Below are 16,844 nucleotides of genomic sequence, written 5' to 3'. Positions count from 1 at the left end.
TTATTTTGTTTTTAAATTACTGATTCAATCTCCTTACTCATTATTGGCCTGTTTGGATTTTCTATTTCTTACTGATGCAGTTTTGGTAGGTTCTATGTTTCCAGGAATTTACCCATGTCTTCTAGGTTGCACAGTTTTTTGGCATACTGTGTTCATTGTAGTTTCTTATGATCCTTTCTATTCCTGTGGTATCAGTTGTAATGTCTCCTCTTTCATTTATAGTTTTATTGATTTGCACCCTCTTTTTTTCTTGGTTAGTCTAGCTAATGGTTTGTCAATTTTATCTTTTCATAGAATCAACTCTTAGTTTTGTTAGCCTTTTCTATTGTTTTCCTATCTCTATATCATTTATTTTTGCTCAAGTTTCTATTATTATTTCCTTCCTTCTGCTAACTTTGGGCTTGGTTTATTCTTCTTTTTCAAGTTCCTCTGGATAACTAGGTTTAAAAACATTTAATCTAAGATTCTTTATCATTCAATAACTTTAACCCATTTTCATGCATCAGCATGGTTGATATTTATTCCTACCTGAACTGTCTTATTCTAAGCTTTTGTTTTGTTGCCATTTTCATATTTTCTATCTTCTGCATTAGGGGTTGTGCTTTGCTTTTGACTGATTTGAAAAGTGACCATTCTGTTTTAAATTCTAATAGCCACTTTTGCATTTCAAAACACTTAAACAGGTATTATCACAAACCTGCAGTTATTGATTCCCTCCTTTCATTTTTTTTTTTATTCCTCCCGTAGCCACTTCCTGTTAATGATAACATAATCTGGGATTATTGAACCAAATTATTTTTATAAGAAAGTTACTTTTTTTTTACAAAATACATTAAAATTTGAATTATTTTTAACATTTGCAATGCTTTTTAGCCATATTTAACTATTCATACTTACTTCCTGTATTTTATTTCCACACTCACCATTAGGACTTCTACCATGCATTTCTACTTCAAAAGTTTTTATTTCCAATAATCAAAATTTTAATTATCTATAGTATTTCTATCAAATCAAATTTTTCAGAGCTCTGGAATCTTCAGAGCCCATATATAAACAAGGACTACTTCTGTGGCTTTCACACATGGTTGATATAAAATTACTGACCACACACGTCCTTTTCCCCTCAGAATATTATATATGCTGTCCAGTTTATCACGTTACTGTGTGATACACACTAAGAAGATTTTGTGCCTTTGTGAGTAATCTTTTCTTTTTCTCCCTGAAAATCTATGCATTCTCTGTCTTTGAAATTCAAAATGTCATCCAGGTATTGAACAATTTTTCTTATTTTTGCTTTGACCATAGCAGGACCTTTTTATCTGAAGATCAATATTTTCCTTCAGCTCAAGAAAACTTTGTTCTCTAAATAATGCTTTTCTTCTATTTATTTGTTCTGGAATTTTCATTTAGACATGCCAATAATCCACATTAGATGCCCAACCTCTGTTCTTAATGTCTGTTTTTCTGAAGCTACAGTAACAAGGAGACCCAAGAACAAAAACAGTTCAGAGATCCAGGTTTGTCTCAAGGCAACAGAATGTGCAAAGGTTCTGAGGTGGGAAAGAACTCTGAGCAGTCAAGGAAGAGAAAGAAGACCCTTCTGATGGGATTATAGAGGGAGAGGGGTGTATGATGACATCAGAGAGAAAGGTGGCACCTTGTAGACCACAAATTTAGTGTTTAAGTGTCAGGAAAAGCCATGGAAGGGCTTTAATGAGGGCACTGACAGAACATGACTTAAGTTTCAATGTCAAGTTCACTTTTTCAGGAGGAATGCATTGTGAGGGGGAAGAACGAAAATGAAGAGACTGGCTCTGAAGCTGTTACAGTTGGCTAAGAAACAACTATGGTTTAGACTAAGGCGATAGCAGTGCAGAGGTGGGCAGATGGGAGTTTCAAGATAATTGTGTTTAATAGATCAATAGGACTTACTAGTCACCTGGATATAGGAATGAAGGAAAGGGAGGAATCATGAACGACTCAGATTTTTACCTTCAGTAACTGGTAACTTAACTTCCCTTCTGATACAGGGAAGGCTATGCTGAGGGAACCTGCTTAGGAGGGAAAAGTATAGAGCAGGGAACAAGCTAAACTGTTTTAACAAAGAGATCCTAAAATATAGTGGTTTATATAAAATATAAGTGTACTTTCATTTTCACATAACAAGCAAGAGGTGAGCAATCCAAGTGACAGGCAGTTATGCTTTAACATCTGTCTTCTGTCTCTGGGTCCAAGGTAGCTGCTCCAGTTGCCACCATTTCCAGCCAGTGAGAAGAGAAAAGAGAAAGTGGAAGGCAAGCAATTTCCTTTTTAAAGAATGTGACCTACATATGCCCATATATGAGGGCTCCCCCAACAAATCATCCCCCAGGAGAGAAGAAGTCCCCTTACATTCAAGTCCTTATTATATTTCCCATGTTATAGGGCACTCTTGTTTTATATTAACAAAGAACTGTGAGGACAAGAACATATTAGCCTGATGCCAGCCCAGTTTTGGTTTCTTACGGAGGTCATTCAAAAGCTGATCTTGCTCTGCCTCTTTATGTGAGGAAAGCATTGTTTCATCCAATGCTTGGCTGTGTTGTGGTTTCCTTGGCGACTGTAATACCAAGATGCGATGGGCAGACATATTCAGACCTCTGCTTTTAGTGACAGGCAACAGATGCCACTTGCTAGAAAAAGAATCAGGTTCTACTCTTGGCCGTGGCACTAACTAACTCTGTGAATCTGTTTCTCAGTTTTCTCATCAGCAAAATCATGGTGTTCTTCCAATCATAACATTCTGTTTTCTGTGAGAATGAAAGAAGAGTATGCCCAAGGCCAAAAGTGAGTAAGGAGAACGTCTATAGATTCGAAGCCAGACTGAATGCTAATTCTATCTGTGGCTCTCAAAATTTTCATGTTGGAACCATTTACCAAAGACAATAGATTTTCCTCTAGATCAGAGTTCTCAAACTTGACCAGATAATTCTTCACTGTGGGTGGCTGTCCTGTGCATTGCAGGATATTAAACTGTAACCCTGGCTTCTCGCCACTAGATGGTAGAAGCATCGCACTCTCAGTTGTGACAACCCAAATTTATCCAGACACTGCCAAATGCCCCTGAAGGGCAAAAGTGCCCGGATTGAGAACCACTGATCTAGATGTATTCCTCTAATCAGGATTAAATAATACACATAAACTTTAATTATCAATAGCTCTATTTTATAGGTAGGAAAACCAGAACATTTCATGAAAAATGAAATTCAATGTACAATGCATAATATAGTCAAAGATCTAAAATGAACTGGCGTCTAAACCATTTCCCATCTTTAATCAATAAACATTGTTCCTCTTAAGAGGAGGTGAAAAAATTACCCATATTAAAAACACTGAAAACAAACACCATTAGTAAGCACCATTAAATGATGAATAGTTCTACATCCCTCTAAGCTCTTTGTATTCTGTTAACTAGCCCTCCAAGGTAAAAATAATTATGGCTTTTGTTATGGCTTCATATTTCTTTACAACAGTCACTGAACTAACTTCCAATTTGGTAAACCTAATAACTCATGCCATTTAGTTTTAAACAGAATTATTTCTTAATCATCAAGCTAAAGTCATAAGAAAATAATGACACTGTCACTTGAAGGTCATCTCAGTCTACTGTTCACCATGTATCTAATCATACACCCTTAAATTAATTCCAACAGAAAGTCTAAGGAATTCATGGATCAATCTCCCAGCACATCAGGCAGAGTGCTAATACAGTTAAAAGACAATACAGTAGAACATCTTATTTAAACTTTTGATAACAAAACAATACAGAAGTGGAAACCCTCGTGAAAATTTTTTTCTCATTTTGGTAACAAGATCATTAATACTTTATATTTGTGTGATACTGTAAGGTTTAAAGAATAAAATGAGAGCTCCGTAATACACTTGAAATATGAAAGACAGTATTAGAACTTACAGGCACAAAGTTCCTTAAGTTCCAGGCACGTCTAGTCAACCCTCATTTTTCATCAGGACAACTTCAAGGAGGCCAGCTTACAAAGAAGCCATTCTCTACAGACGGCTCTTACTCACTACATAGTTCTTAGGATAAACATGTTTATACTTTGACTGAACTGTCACGTGGATGTTATAATCATGGCGATTGTACATCACTACTCGGTGAAATTTCTTGCCTTCTTTCATGATTTCTTCATTCTTTTTTTCAGTGGACATAAGATTTTCTAAAAAGTTTGAATCTTCTAAGTACATCTCATCTCCTGAAAAATAATATTTTAATTTTAGTGTTATTTTATAAAACATTCCAATATATTTGTGATATATAAATCAGTGTTTATTTTTATCTATTTCAGGTGTTTGGAACTGAGTTAGTTGTTAAAAAATCCTAATTTTTTGTGCTTATCTCAATTTATTTCTTGTGTTTTTAATACCCCCCTACCCTCCCCAGTTCTCCATTTTCCAGCCAAGAATTTTCTTTGGGTACATAAATATTTATGACTAGTATTTTTTCATTCTGAACTATAATTTTTTATACTAATTCATGACTCGCTTTATCCCATTCAATGTTAATGTTGGCCTTGATATCCATATATTTTTGGTGTTTCAATGTGGGCTGCTTTAACCATTTTAAGGTTAAATTACAGAAATTATTATTTACACATCAAAACTGCTAAGCTGTCCCACTGTAGGATGAATAACAAATACTTTCACAATTCTGAGAAGTGAGATAAGCAGCCGTAAGTGAGACAGGTCACAAAACTCCACTGTAAGTGGCTACAAAACCTCTATCCTGTACTCGCCCAACAACAATTGACCGCCAACAAACTCTCTTTCAATCAAATAAGTACAATTTACAAGTTTGCATAATTTAAAATTAAAATGTAAAAAAGTGAGCTAATATATGAGAAAGAACTTTGTCAGTGTCTAGGAAATATATTTATATAACTGTATATAAAGTAATATGTCCAGAATTTCTGGTTATAATAAATACTATGAATATCTTACAGACCTTGATCTTATTTAATTAGTACCTCTGTAGTATGTAAAACAGAGACTAATTCATGTCTCTGTGTGAGACAATACTGCCATACAGCCCAGAGCATTAAATGTGAATACTAATGAAAACATTGATAACTCACTGATTTACCTGGTAAAAGCTGGATTATTCCATCAGCAGTTAATAATGTGATCGGCAGCCATCTTTCCACCCCTTCTAATTCACGATCCAAACAAAATTTGTGCAAGTCAGAGAGAGAGGCAAAGTGTTCTAGTCTTCTTATTTCGTAGAACTGTGGAGGTGCAAGCCAAATTTCCTTTGATATGAAGCTTTCAGTTGCCTCTGACGGAGATGACCACTGCGGAAGACAAAGGTAAGGCTTCCTGAAGTTTATCCTATAGACAACACAACTCGAGATCCTTAGATCAGTACCTAAGAGCTAATTGAAAATGTAATATTAATTCATTAATGTGTCTTGCTAGATTCCTCTGAGACAACATGAAAAGATTTGGTGAAGAAAGCTGGGTTGATCCCCTTCAGAGGTTGATTATTGGGACATTGATCCTGAGAACTAGTAAATAAACCAGGATAGATCACAAAGGGTTGACCTGGGAGCGTTGTTCAGCATAAAAGGCAGGAGATGCTAGGAAGGCAAGGTGGTTCTGGTCACTCCTAAAGGAAGACCCTGAAGTATAAACTCATGACAGCAGATTGAGAATTTAGTGTCCATTCATTCCTCCCATAAATGGGTGCCTTGGCTAGGCACTGAGGATGTGGTGGTGGGTGAGACAAAGATCTCTCAGGCCCTAATAGGGCCTTCAGCAAACAAAATGTAGCGTGATATGTGCCATGTGTTACAATGAAGGTAAAGAGGCCGGAGCAAGAGAAGCTTTCAGGAAGGTCAAGAGACATGACTCAGTCTATCATCCCAGGAGTGTAATAACTGCACGGTATCAACCAGATAGCACTTACCCATTTCACTTAAGTGGCCTCACTGCTGTGACCTGCCCACTTTCCCAAGCCTTCCTTCCATACACATTTAGATAAAAAGCGCTGATTCAATTAATATGAAATAACCCCAACAGGTCTTTCTTTAACTGGTTTACTAAATATCTCCTTACACTGGGGAAACTGATTCTCACACCCAAAGCCGGGGAGTTGAGATTGACTGCCTTGAATAACTACAGGCCCAAAGTTTACAAGCTTGTATGAGAAACCTGAGAAACTTGTTAAATCTTCAATCTATGGGGCCCAGCAATCTATGTTTAATAAGCACCCTAGATTCTTCTAAAGTTGGCCAAGGCTACATTTTGAAAAACAAAGCTCTGGCCTCAAAGGACCACCCAATCTCTAAGGTATCCATGTGAGTTCAGTGGTAACAATGAAATAAAGGGTTAAACAATAGGCATTAACTCACTTAATTCAACCTGTTCAGGTTGGTCTAGACCATAGGCTAAAATAACTTAAATAACTTATTGTTTATTGGTTACTTGTCACTAGTAAAACACTAGTTTTACTAGTTACTAGTAAAAGTATTTTGAGCAAAAATACTTTACATAAAATATTTCCAATCCTTAGGATAACCCTGCATACTCTCATTTTACAGATGAGAAAATGAAGGAAGCTCCTCTAACTAAAAAACCTGGGCTTCAAACTCACAGGGTGGTGGGGGGGGGGGGTGGTGCTGGCTCTAAATTCCACTGTTGCCCCTCAGTTTCTGAACTTAGGCAGTACAGACACTTTAAGCCAGATAATTCTTTGTGGAAGGATATTCAGCAGCATCCTTGGGCTCTATCCAGTAGAAGCCAGTAGAAGTCCCTGAGTTGTGACAACCAAGAATGTCTCCTGACATTGCCAAATGCACCTGAGGGTGGGATGGGTAAATCATCCCATGTTGAGAACCACTGCAATGAGAAGCCCACGCACCGCAACGAAGAGTAGCCCCCGCTCGCCACAACTAGAGAAAGCCTGCGCGAAGCAACAAAGACCCAACACAGACAAAAATAAATAAATAAAATAAATACATTTATTTAAAAAAATAAGAAAGAAAAGGGAGAAAATTTGAAAACATAGCAATAAATCTATTCAAAATAAAGCAGAGAGGAAAAAAGATGGAAAAAAAATGAACAAGGCATCAGGGACCTGTGGAACATTATCAAGTAGTCCAACATACATGGAGTCCCAGAAAACAGAGGGAGGTGAAAAATATTTGAAGAAACAAATAATTAAATAATAAAACAAAAAGAAAACCACGCACATCATAGTCAAATTACTGAACACCAATAATTAAGAGGAAATATTTAAAGTAGCCACACACACCAAAAACACAAACACACATTATGTACAGAGGAACAGAGAGTTAAAAGCAAACTTTTCTATGAGATGATGGATGTTCACTAAACTTACTGTGGTAATTATATCATGGGATATGTAAGTCAAATCATTATGCTGTCACCTTAAACTTACACAGTGCTGTATGTCAATTATATCTCAATAAAACTGGAGGAAAAAAAAGCAGACTTCTCAACAGAAGATTATGCAGACCAGAAAATAATGAAGCAACATTTTTAAGTACTGAGAGAGAGAAAAAAAAAACCCAAACTGTTAACCTACATAGAATTCTATACCCAGCCAAAATATCTTTCAAAAACCAAAAGCAAAATAAAGTATTTTCAGACAAACAAAATTTAGAAGATTCATTGTTTAGAGTGAATTTAGATTCATTCATTCTAAACAAATTTAGAAGATCTGAAATAAATGACATATTAGAGGAAGTTCTTTAGGCAGAAAGATACCAGTTGTACATTAAATCCACACAAAGTAATGAAGAGTGCTAAGAATGGTACATATGCAGGTAAACATAAAAGACATTTCCCCCTCATTTTCACAGTCTTTAACAGATTGACTGTTTAAAGCAAAAATAATCAGAGTGTATTACAGAGTTTATAATAGAAATAAAAGTCAAATGTATGACAACAAAAGCATAAATGACAGGAGGGGAGAAATGGAAGTATATTATTTTAAGGTTCTAATACTACACATGAAATGAGAGATGTATATTGCAAACTCTAAAGCAACCACAAAGAAGTATAGTTAATAAGTCAATAATGGAGATAAAACAGAGTCCTAAAAATACTCAATTAATCCAAAAGAAGTCACGAAAAGAAGAAAAACAGTGCAAAGAATAGAGGGGACAGATTAAAAAACTAACAGCAAGATGGTAGATTTGAAGTTAACCTTATTGAGAATAACACTGAATACAAATGATCTAAACACTCCAGTTGAAAGGCAGAAACTGTCATATTGGATAAAGAAGTAAGACTATATGCTGCCTACAAGAAACATACTTTAAATATAAAGACACAGATTAAAAGTAAAGAATGGAAAAAGGTATACTATGCTATTGCTAATCAAATGAAAGTCTGAGCGGCTATATTAGTATCAGACGGTAAACTTCAGATTTCAGAATAAGGAATATTGCCAGGGATAAAGAAAGATATTTCATCACAATCAAAGGCTCAATCCATCAAGCTTGAATAGTCCTATGCAGCACCTTACAAGGGAGCTTCAGAACACACAAAGCAAAACCAAATGGAACTGAAAAGAGAAAAAGACACATCCGCAATTAGTCTTTGAAGATTTCAGCATTCCTCTCTCAGTACTTGATGGAACAGGTAAATGATATGGAAGACCTGAGGACACTATCAACGAACTTAACCTAACTGACAGTTCTACAAACACTCCATCAAATACAGCAGAATACACATTCTTTTTAGGTGCAGAGGGATCATTCACCAAGGTAGACCATATTCGTGGCCATAAAACAAGTCTCAAATGAAACAGCCTCAAATAAATTTTAAAAGACTGAACTATGAGGAAACACTTAAACTGCTGGGGGTTGAAATGAGTTAATGCATGGCAAGTGCTTAGGAAGGAGCCTGGCACCTGATCAGCGCTGGCAGAGCTCCCGGCGTCTCCGCTGGCCTCCCACTGGAGAAACCGCGTGGGGAGACATCGTCGAGGCCCTGGGACTGTGAAGCCGGGGAAAGTAGAAAGCAGTTCACCAAGGTCATGGCTTTGGCCTGCTGGGCCGGGGGCCGGACCACCTGGGTCCCATGCCCGCTCAGTCGCGTACTGGCTGTATGTCCCTGAGCAAGCGAATTAGCTTCTCTGGGCCCAGCCTATCTGGAGGTTCCGGGTGGGCCTGGGCCGCCGGCCGGGGGTGGGGTCCTCATTCCCAAGCTCCTGTGGATCCCCACTCCGCGCCGGGAGGACGCCCTACCTGGCAGTCCACCACCTCCACCAAGTCGGGGAAGACCGGCGGCGGCTCGCACAGGCAGCACAGAAAGAAGGTGGTCTCGAAGCGGCGGCCACGGCGCTGCGTGAAAGGCGTGAGCCAGGCGCTCCACTCGTGCAGCGCCCAGATGTCGGGAGTGCAGTCTAGGTGAGCGCACAGGCGCAGGAAGTGCTGAGGGTCTCGGCGGACGCGGGCGCGCCAATCGGCCAGGGCCGGCGGCGGCGCGAGGGCGCGGCCCGGCTCCGGCGCGGCGGGCCCGGGGCCCCTGGGCCGCAGCAGCAGCACGCCCGCCTCCTCGAAGGCCTCGCGGATGGCGCAGATGCGGAAGGCAACGTCATCCGGCAGCGCCGCCTCGTCCCCGTCGGCGGCTCCGGGCCTGGCCTCGGGCAGCACCGGGAAGGTGGCGCGTCGGGGCGGCGCCGGGCCCAGGCCGAAGCGGGGCGGCCGGTGGTGCGGCGCGAAGAGGCGCAGCCAGTCGGCCGAGCGGTCTGCCGCGTCCAGCACCCCACCCGGGAAGACGTGCGCCCCGGGCAAGAAGCCTTGGCGCGCGGAGCGCAGCAGCAGCAGCAGCCGGAAGCCCTCGGCGGGCGGCGGGGGCCGCGGCGGGGCGGCGGGGACCGGGAGCGTCCAGCCCGCAGCCAGCACCACGGTGGCCGCCCGGCGCCAACTGCTTGGGCCCGGCCGCAGGGGGCCGCTCATGGCGGGTGGCGGCGCGCGGCTTCCGGGTTCAGGGTTCTGGTGCGGCTGGAGTTTTACCCGGGCTTGAGGACGGAGGCCGGCGTCTCGCTGGGTGAACTCCCGGCAAGGTGCGCGCTGGGCGATCGGTGAACACGGGCTGTTTGGCCTCACCCGCGCCTGCCTGTAAGGGGGATGTGCCAGCGCGGAGAAGCTCCGCCTCGAGTGCCCTTGTTCCCAGCCAGGTCACTCTCGCGGGGCAAGGGCTGTCACAGCCGCTTGCTAGGAGGGCCTCAACACCCTCACTCAGGACACTTGGACCAAGAGCAGGAATGCTTATGATCGCACAATGACCTGTCGAGGTAAAAGTGCGATGCAAACCTAGGCCTGGTGACACCTCCCCGACCAAAACCTGAGAACTAGGACTTTCTCAATTAAACAAAGAGGGTTTGTTTCCTTTGGCGGGGGGGGTGGGGTGGGGGTGGATATGGGGGGCGTCCAAGGGCTAGGTGTCCGAGCTTTGCAGGCTCACATGAACCCCAGCAATGAGAAACTGATGCATGAACCAGATACCAAATTACAAATTTCACACTGCACAGTCTGAGTGTGAAAGGTCCTCCTTGAATCCCCAGACAAGCTCCTGTCTTGTGATCTGGACACCTTTTATTGTCAGGGCACCTGGGAACACCTTAAGCATCTTAGGTCATTGGATAATTTCCACTTTCATGGGAGAATTTTAATCCAAGCCTAGAGATGGAAATTTCGCTCTGCTCCACCTTTAGAAAGAGCCTGTTAAAGCAGTCTTCTCTTTTATAGCTCCTTATTAGTTACCAACAGTTTCTCCACAATTGCTATTATAGTTGATCACGCATTTGTTATGTGTCTGGATGAGCATATAGACTACTGTTGAGCCTCATTTTCAAACTATCATTTTAATGTGGGATATTCCCTGGGGGAGAATCCAGAGATGGCACCAGCAGTATTTAGGTTGATTTTTGTTGGCATCATTTTCTAAAGATGCAGATCCCTGTGTATTGACCACATCCCAGAAACAGGAAACAAGACCACATGTTTAGAAAAACACACAAGAGGCCAAGGGAGCACACATGTACTGGCAGGTTGGGGGAGGGGGGTGGAGTCTGCCAAATTTCATCCATCTTGAGTCTCTACCTAATCCACAATTAGGGACCCCTCCCTTATCTGCTTTCCCACTGCATGGGTCTCTGCTCTGAGACAATCACTTCACAGTCTATTGTGGAGTCTAGGATGGCACCCTGGAGCCTGTGTTTTTAACAATCCCCCAACTTCTCCAGGTGATTTCAGTGCTTTAAGCCATGGGAAGCCATAAAAGGTGGTGACATGATTAAGTTCATATCTTCAAAGGTCACCCTGACAACAGCATGATGACTCAATTGGATGGGGCTGTTCTGGAAGCCCGTGGAATGTGCTGGGGAAGAAATGGTGAGGGTCTAAACTAGGAGAGTGGCTGTGAAGAGGGGATGAGGTGGGAAGAAGGGAATGATTCACTAGAGAGTATTTAGGAGGTAGACTTGAGGTAATGTGGTAATTGGTTGAATATGCAGAGCAAGGGAAAAGAAAGAATTAAAGTTTTAGCTTGGGAGGTTGAAAACTCGGTGGCTTCAAACAATAAACATTTATTATCTCACAGTTTCTGTGGATCACGATTTCAAGAGCATCTTAGCTGGGTTGTTCTGTCTCAGTATTTCCCATGAGATTGTGGTGAGCATGTCAGCTGGGGCTTGATTAGGGGCTGAGGGATCCATTTCTACAATGGCTCACTCATATGGCTGTTGGCCAGAGGCCTCAGTTCCTCACCATATTGGCCTCTCCATAGTGCTGCTGGGATGTCTTTGAGACATGGTAGTTAATGATTCCAAGAGAGAGGAAGGAAGAAGTCATGATGCATTTCCTGACTCAGCCTCAGGAGTCACATTCCATCATTTCCACAATATCCTATTGTTACTCTGGTCAGCTCTATTCCGTGTCAGAGGGGACTACATGAAAACACCAGGTGGTGGGGACCACTGGTGGTCATCTTGGAGGCTGGCTACCACAGTGGATAAAAAACCATCGAAGCATTAGGAGAAAATAGGTAAATTCCTCTATAGTCTTTGACTCAAAATCTAGAAGCATAAGGGAAAAGATTGATCAATTTGACACACCATGCATATTTATAACTTTATTATGACAAAAGACACCATAAGAAAGTCCAAGATATAATAAACTGAGAAAATTATCTCTAATGCTTATCACAAAGGACTGAGAAGAAAAAACCTCCAATTGTGTAGAAAATGGGCAAGAGATATGGAAAGGCAGTTGATTGTGATTTATTTAAGGTCACATGTGCAGCAAGTGTTGGTTGGAATCTGTCTCCAGACCTATTGGTGTGTCCTCCGAGTGTCCTGCCCTGCCCTGTTCTGCCAGGGGTACAGTGCCAGCTACCCCAGGCCTGACAGTAAGTGCACACAACCATCCCCTACTAGGGCTAGCAGTTACCATGTGCCACTTGATCACAAGAGTTGACTCACTTTGTTTATGACAACAGTTGCTTACTTCAGAGAAGGACACTTGAGTCTTGGTTCTTATGTTCCACTGGTCTGGTCTTCCCCAGCTATCTTTACAATAAGAAATGTTCTTATTTGATTTATCGGAACATGCATGATCCTAAAAGAAAAAAAAAACAACTTTCCAAACATGTCATATTGTTTCTTACCCATAGCTCCAAGTGGACTTTTATTTCAATCTCTACTTCACTGAGCCCAAATTCATTTCTGTTATCCATTATTTATCAAGTTTTTCAGTGGAAAAAGAAAGGAAGAGGATGCGGGGGCTAGCCATGGAGAGATGACTTCAGCTTGGAGAATCCACAGTAGCAGGAGAGTTTGTTCAACCTGCCTAGAAACGAAGGCATGTCACTGCAGTTAAATGGAATTCACCTATGAATGACCAGCAACATCCAGTGCACCAAGAATCATCACATAAAAATGATTTCTCAAAATTTTTTTGAAAAGGGTTTAGAAAAGGTTCACAATATGTTTTCTCAAAAATGCATAGATTCCACTTAGGTGACATTCTGGAGAAGGCAACACTGTAGGGACAGAAATCAGATCAGTGGTTGCCAGATCCTGGGGTGAGAGGAAAGGATTGCCTACAAAGGACATGCGGGAACTTTTGGGTGGTGATGAAAACATTCTGTATCTTGATTGCAGGGGTGGATGCATGGTTGTACATATTTGTCAAAACTCAAAACTGCACACCTAAGAAGGGTGAATGTTACTGTATTTAAATTATACCTCAATAAGTTTGACTTTAAAAATGTACAGATTCCAACTTCTAGATCAACCTGAATTTCCCTCTGTAACCTTGACCTTTTTATTACATACCTTCTTTCATTGACAAGTTTATCTAGTTTTAATCTTCAAAATGATTTCCAGCAGATTTTACCTAAGTTATAGAAAGTTAATGTTTTCATATATATTGCTTCTTTTGCCCAACCGTCCCATTTTAGGCAGCCAACATTTATTGAACCCTGTGCCTGAAAAAAGTCTTATCTCAATATCCCTATGAAGTATACCCTATTATTACTCCCATTGTAAGGATAAGGAAATTGAGGTCAGGGAGATTAATGAAAATCTTCAATAAGAATGGATCTGAACTCAGGGGTACCCTATTCCATAGTCAGTGCTCCTAACCTCGATGCTATTCTGTCTTGATGCTGCATTTCAAAACGTGCTTCTGATTCCCTGCAGGTAAGATTCCAAAAGTTTTGCTTTGCCTGTCTGTGGCGCCTGGCGGGGTGGGGGAGGGGGTGTGTGTTCTGAAACTGTTTCTCATTATAAATGAGACCCTAACTGTTAAAATTTATATTTTAATAACTAATATTTTCTAGATGATAAGAGCATTCAAACTTTTATTGTAAAAACAATGTAACAATATTAAATAAAAATATATTGAAAAAATACCATTCATAATTCCACCACCTTAACGTACATTTTCATTTCTGTATATTTCCTCTTAGATCTTCTCTATGTGCCTAACACATACCTACAGACAAAGGACATTCAAATTTGCTTTCTGACAACAGCATGTTAGAAGGACTCTTGAAAATCGTTTTGCCAACAGGAGTTCTCATTTGGCTTATTTACGTTTGTCATATAAGCCTTAAGGTTATAACATTCTAAACTGAAACACCAAAGAAGCAGGATGCCCAAGATCTCACAGTACTGCAATGAAAACACCCGCAATCCTCTGTGTAATGAGATGAAAATAAGTAAATGAAAGAGAGGAATGCTTTTCCAGAAATCCATCTTGTGCTCATGGACAGAGGGCTGCAGCATGTGGTCAGTTCCTGCACCTTCGGTCGGTTCCTAAGAGCCAAAGAAACAGTATTTGAACATGACTTTGATCTATATTGACCACAGCCAAAGATCGTTTATGTGGAGACCTACTATTCTTCCTGGATTCCATCCTGCATTAAAAGATGAGTATAATTGTATTGTAGAAAAGCACTTGGAGATTTATAATCCTGGAGTCTTTCTGAACATCTCTTTATGTAACGAAATATGTGAAGGGTAAATATGTTGATCAGGATATTCACTTCAATTTAAATGTGCATGAAGGACTTCCGTGGTGGCGCAGTGGTTAAGAATCCACCTACCAATGCAGGGGACACGGATTCGAGCCCTGGTCCGGGAAGATCCCACATGCCGCGGAGCAACTAAGCCCCGTGCGTCACAACTACTGAGCCTGTGCTCTAGAGCCCGCGAGCCACAACTACTGAGCCCACGTGCCGCAACTACTGAAGCCCGCGCGCCTAGAGCTCGTGCTCCGCAACAAGAGAAGCCACCGCAGTGAGAGGCCCGCGCACTGCAAGGAAAAGTAGCCCCAGCTCGACACAACTAGAGAAAGCCCGCGCGCAGCAACAAAGACCAAACGCAGCCAAAAATAAATAAATAAATAAAAAATAAATGTGCATGAAGAAGATTAAGAATATCTTAAAAAATCATAAGAGTTGATAGCTGAATCATTTGGGGGTGCCTTTTTCAACTAAGTTATAAATGCTGCACGTTATCTTTAATTTTTAATTATTAATAGCCATTTAGTTAGACGTGTCATTCAAACAGTAGACACGGAGCATTTAATTCCAACTAAGATCTGTTGCCACATACAAAACAGCCCATGCTGTGCTAGTTTCCCAACATCAGGCAGCCAATGCAATTATACTTCTGAGGGCACCAGGTCAGTTACAGAATAGGATTCTCTTAGACTCCATGACAAATGATGGGATTTCACATCTGTAATTTACCAGAATCAGTTTAGATTGCTGGGTAAAACAAACTGTTTAATAATCACTAGGCTTTCTTGGACTCAGACTTAGAGTCTGAATTTAAATTCCTAATCTAATTTAAACACTATAAATAAGTAGCATTTATACAAATTTGCTTTTAAGTCCAGACACTAATTCTGATGTGAACTAAAATCACAGTAAGCTTAGTTCATTCTGATTTTTAAAATTCATATGGAATTTTACAAACAGACCAATTTTAGACAAACTAAGATTCCGTTTCCATACACACCAAAACCAACAATGACAACCCCCTCCCCACCAAAACCCCAGACAAACAAAACAACCCTTTTTTGTTGAACTGCATTCTGTTAAATGTTTTAAGCCCTGGAAGGGAACTTTGAGTTAATCAGTCAGCCCCCACCCCCATCCCCCGCCCATTTCACAGATGAGGGAAGTGAGGCACAGGGAGGTCAGTGACTTGTCTGAGGTACTCGGAGAGAAAGGCAGAGCCCTGCCCATCACAGCTGGTCCCACGTTGCAGGAGGAGGCATTCCCCAAAGGAAGGCAGAGGCCAGTCCTACAGCACTTTTCTTTCTTAGCCTGCCTTACAGGCTCACACTTTGGGGCTTGTACCCTTCACAAACATTCATTACAGAACAGAGAACTGCATTCTGAGAAGTAACTGTGTAGCTAAAAATGTATCAATGTGCACATTGAAAAGGAAAATGCAGCATGATCAGGGTCCTCATGCAAACTAGAACTCTCTTCAACCCAGACTGCTTTTTAGTCATTGGACAGCACACATCTCTTATGTAGCTTACTGTAACCCTTAGGTAAATCGTGAAGTTTATGCTCTAATTTGACTTACCAAAAATATTTTCCCTTGTGGCATTTAAAAGCATACATTCTTAGAGAACAGAAAAAAGAATTTGCCAGGCATATTTTTCTTCTACAAACATTATCATGTTTTCTGTTTTTTTCTAATACGAATAGTTGAAAGTTCCCGTGATAAGTGCCTTGGCGTTCCAAGTTCTTGTCTTCTCAGTATCAGATAAAGCTGTGCTATTTTTCCCAAAAGAGAAGCCAGGCATGTTTTCTCTTACAGGTATTAACTTTACAAGAGATTTATAATAGCACTTAACTTTTGAGGTAAAGATCTATCCTTTAACTTGTACCTTTAATTTAGGAAAGTAGACTCTAACACTGACCATTATCATATATACCCTATATTAAATATTTGTAATTTTTTAAATCACTTGTATCATGGTATAAGATCATAACAAATGGTTTTAGAAAATTAATGACTTTGATATCCAACATCTAAATTGAATCAGGCTTCTACCAGAAAGCAACCTCTTGAATTATACATAGAAATGAGAGCAGGGAGATATTGCTGCTATTGAGCAGCATATTGCTCAAGCAGAAAGTGATTTTGCTTACATCATACAGCAAAAGTCCTGTTAGGCAGTGTTATAACTCCAAATAATGCCAAATATTACAAATGCTTAACATTTTCAAAGAGTTGTTTAGGTTAACATGTCCACAGGATAAATATGTTTATTGTAATTCAGCTT

The 16,844-nt window shown here is 40.7% G+C and overlaps 1 protein-coding gene across 1 annotated transcript; it reads right to left on the bottom strand.

Moving 5' to 3' along the window:
• Window positions 1-3,818: 3,818 nt before the first annotated feature.
• NUDT19 (nudix hydrolase 19) lies at window positions 3,819-10,136 on the bottom strand. Its single transcript, XM_068529017.1, has 3 exons — window positions 9,273-10,136; window positions 5,141-5,348; window positions 3,819-4,253 (listed from the first exon to the last, which is right to left on the bottom strand). The coding sequence occupies exons 1-3, from the start codon at window positions 9,984-9,986 to the stop codon at window positions 4,048-4,050; spliced, it is 1,128 nt and encodes a 375-aa protein (XP_068385118.1). The 5' UTR covers window positions 9,987-10,136; the 3' UTR covers window positions 3,819-4,047.
• Between the last annotated feature and the right edge of the window lie 6,708 nt (window positions 10,137-16,844).

The sequence above is a fragment of the Eschrichtius robustus genome, chromosome 19, assembly GCF_028021215.1.
Source record: "Eschrichtius robustus isolate mEscRob2 chromosome 19, mEscRob2.pri, whole genome shotgun sequence".
NCBI classification, from domain to species: domain Eukaryota; kingdom Metazoa; phylum Chordata; class Mammalia; order Artiodactyla; family Eschrichtiidae; genus Eschrichtius; species Eschrichtius robustus.
Note: the sequence above shows the minus strand (reverse complement) of the source record. Positions and strands in the feature narration are given on the sequence as shown.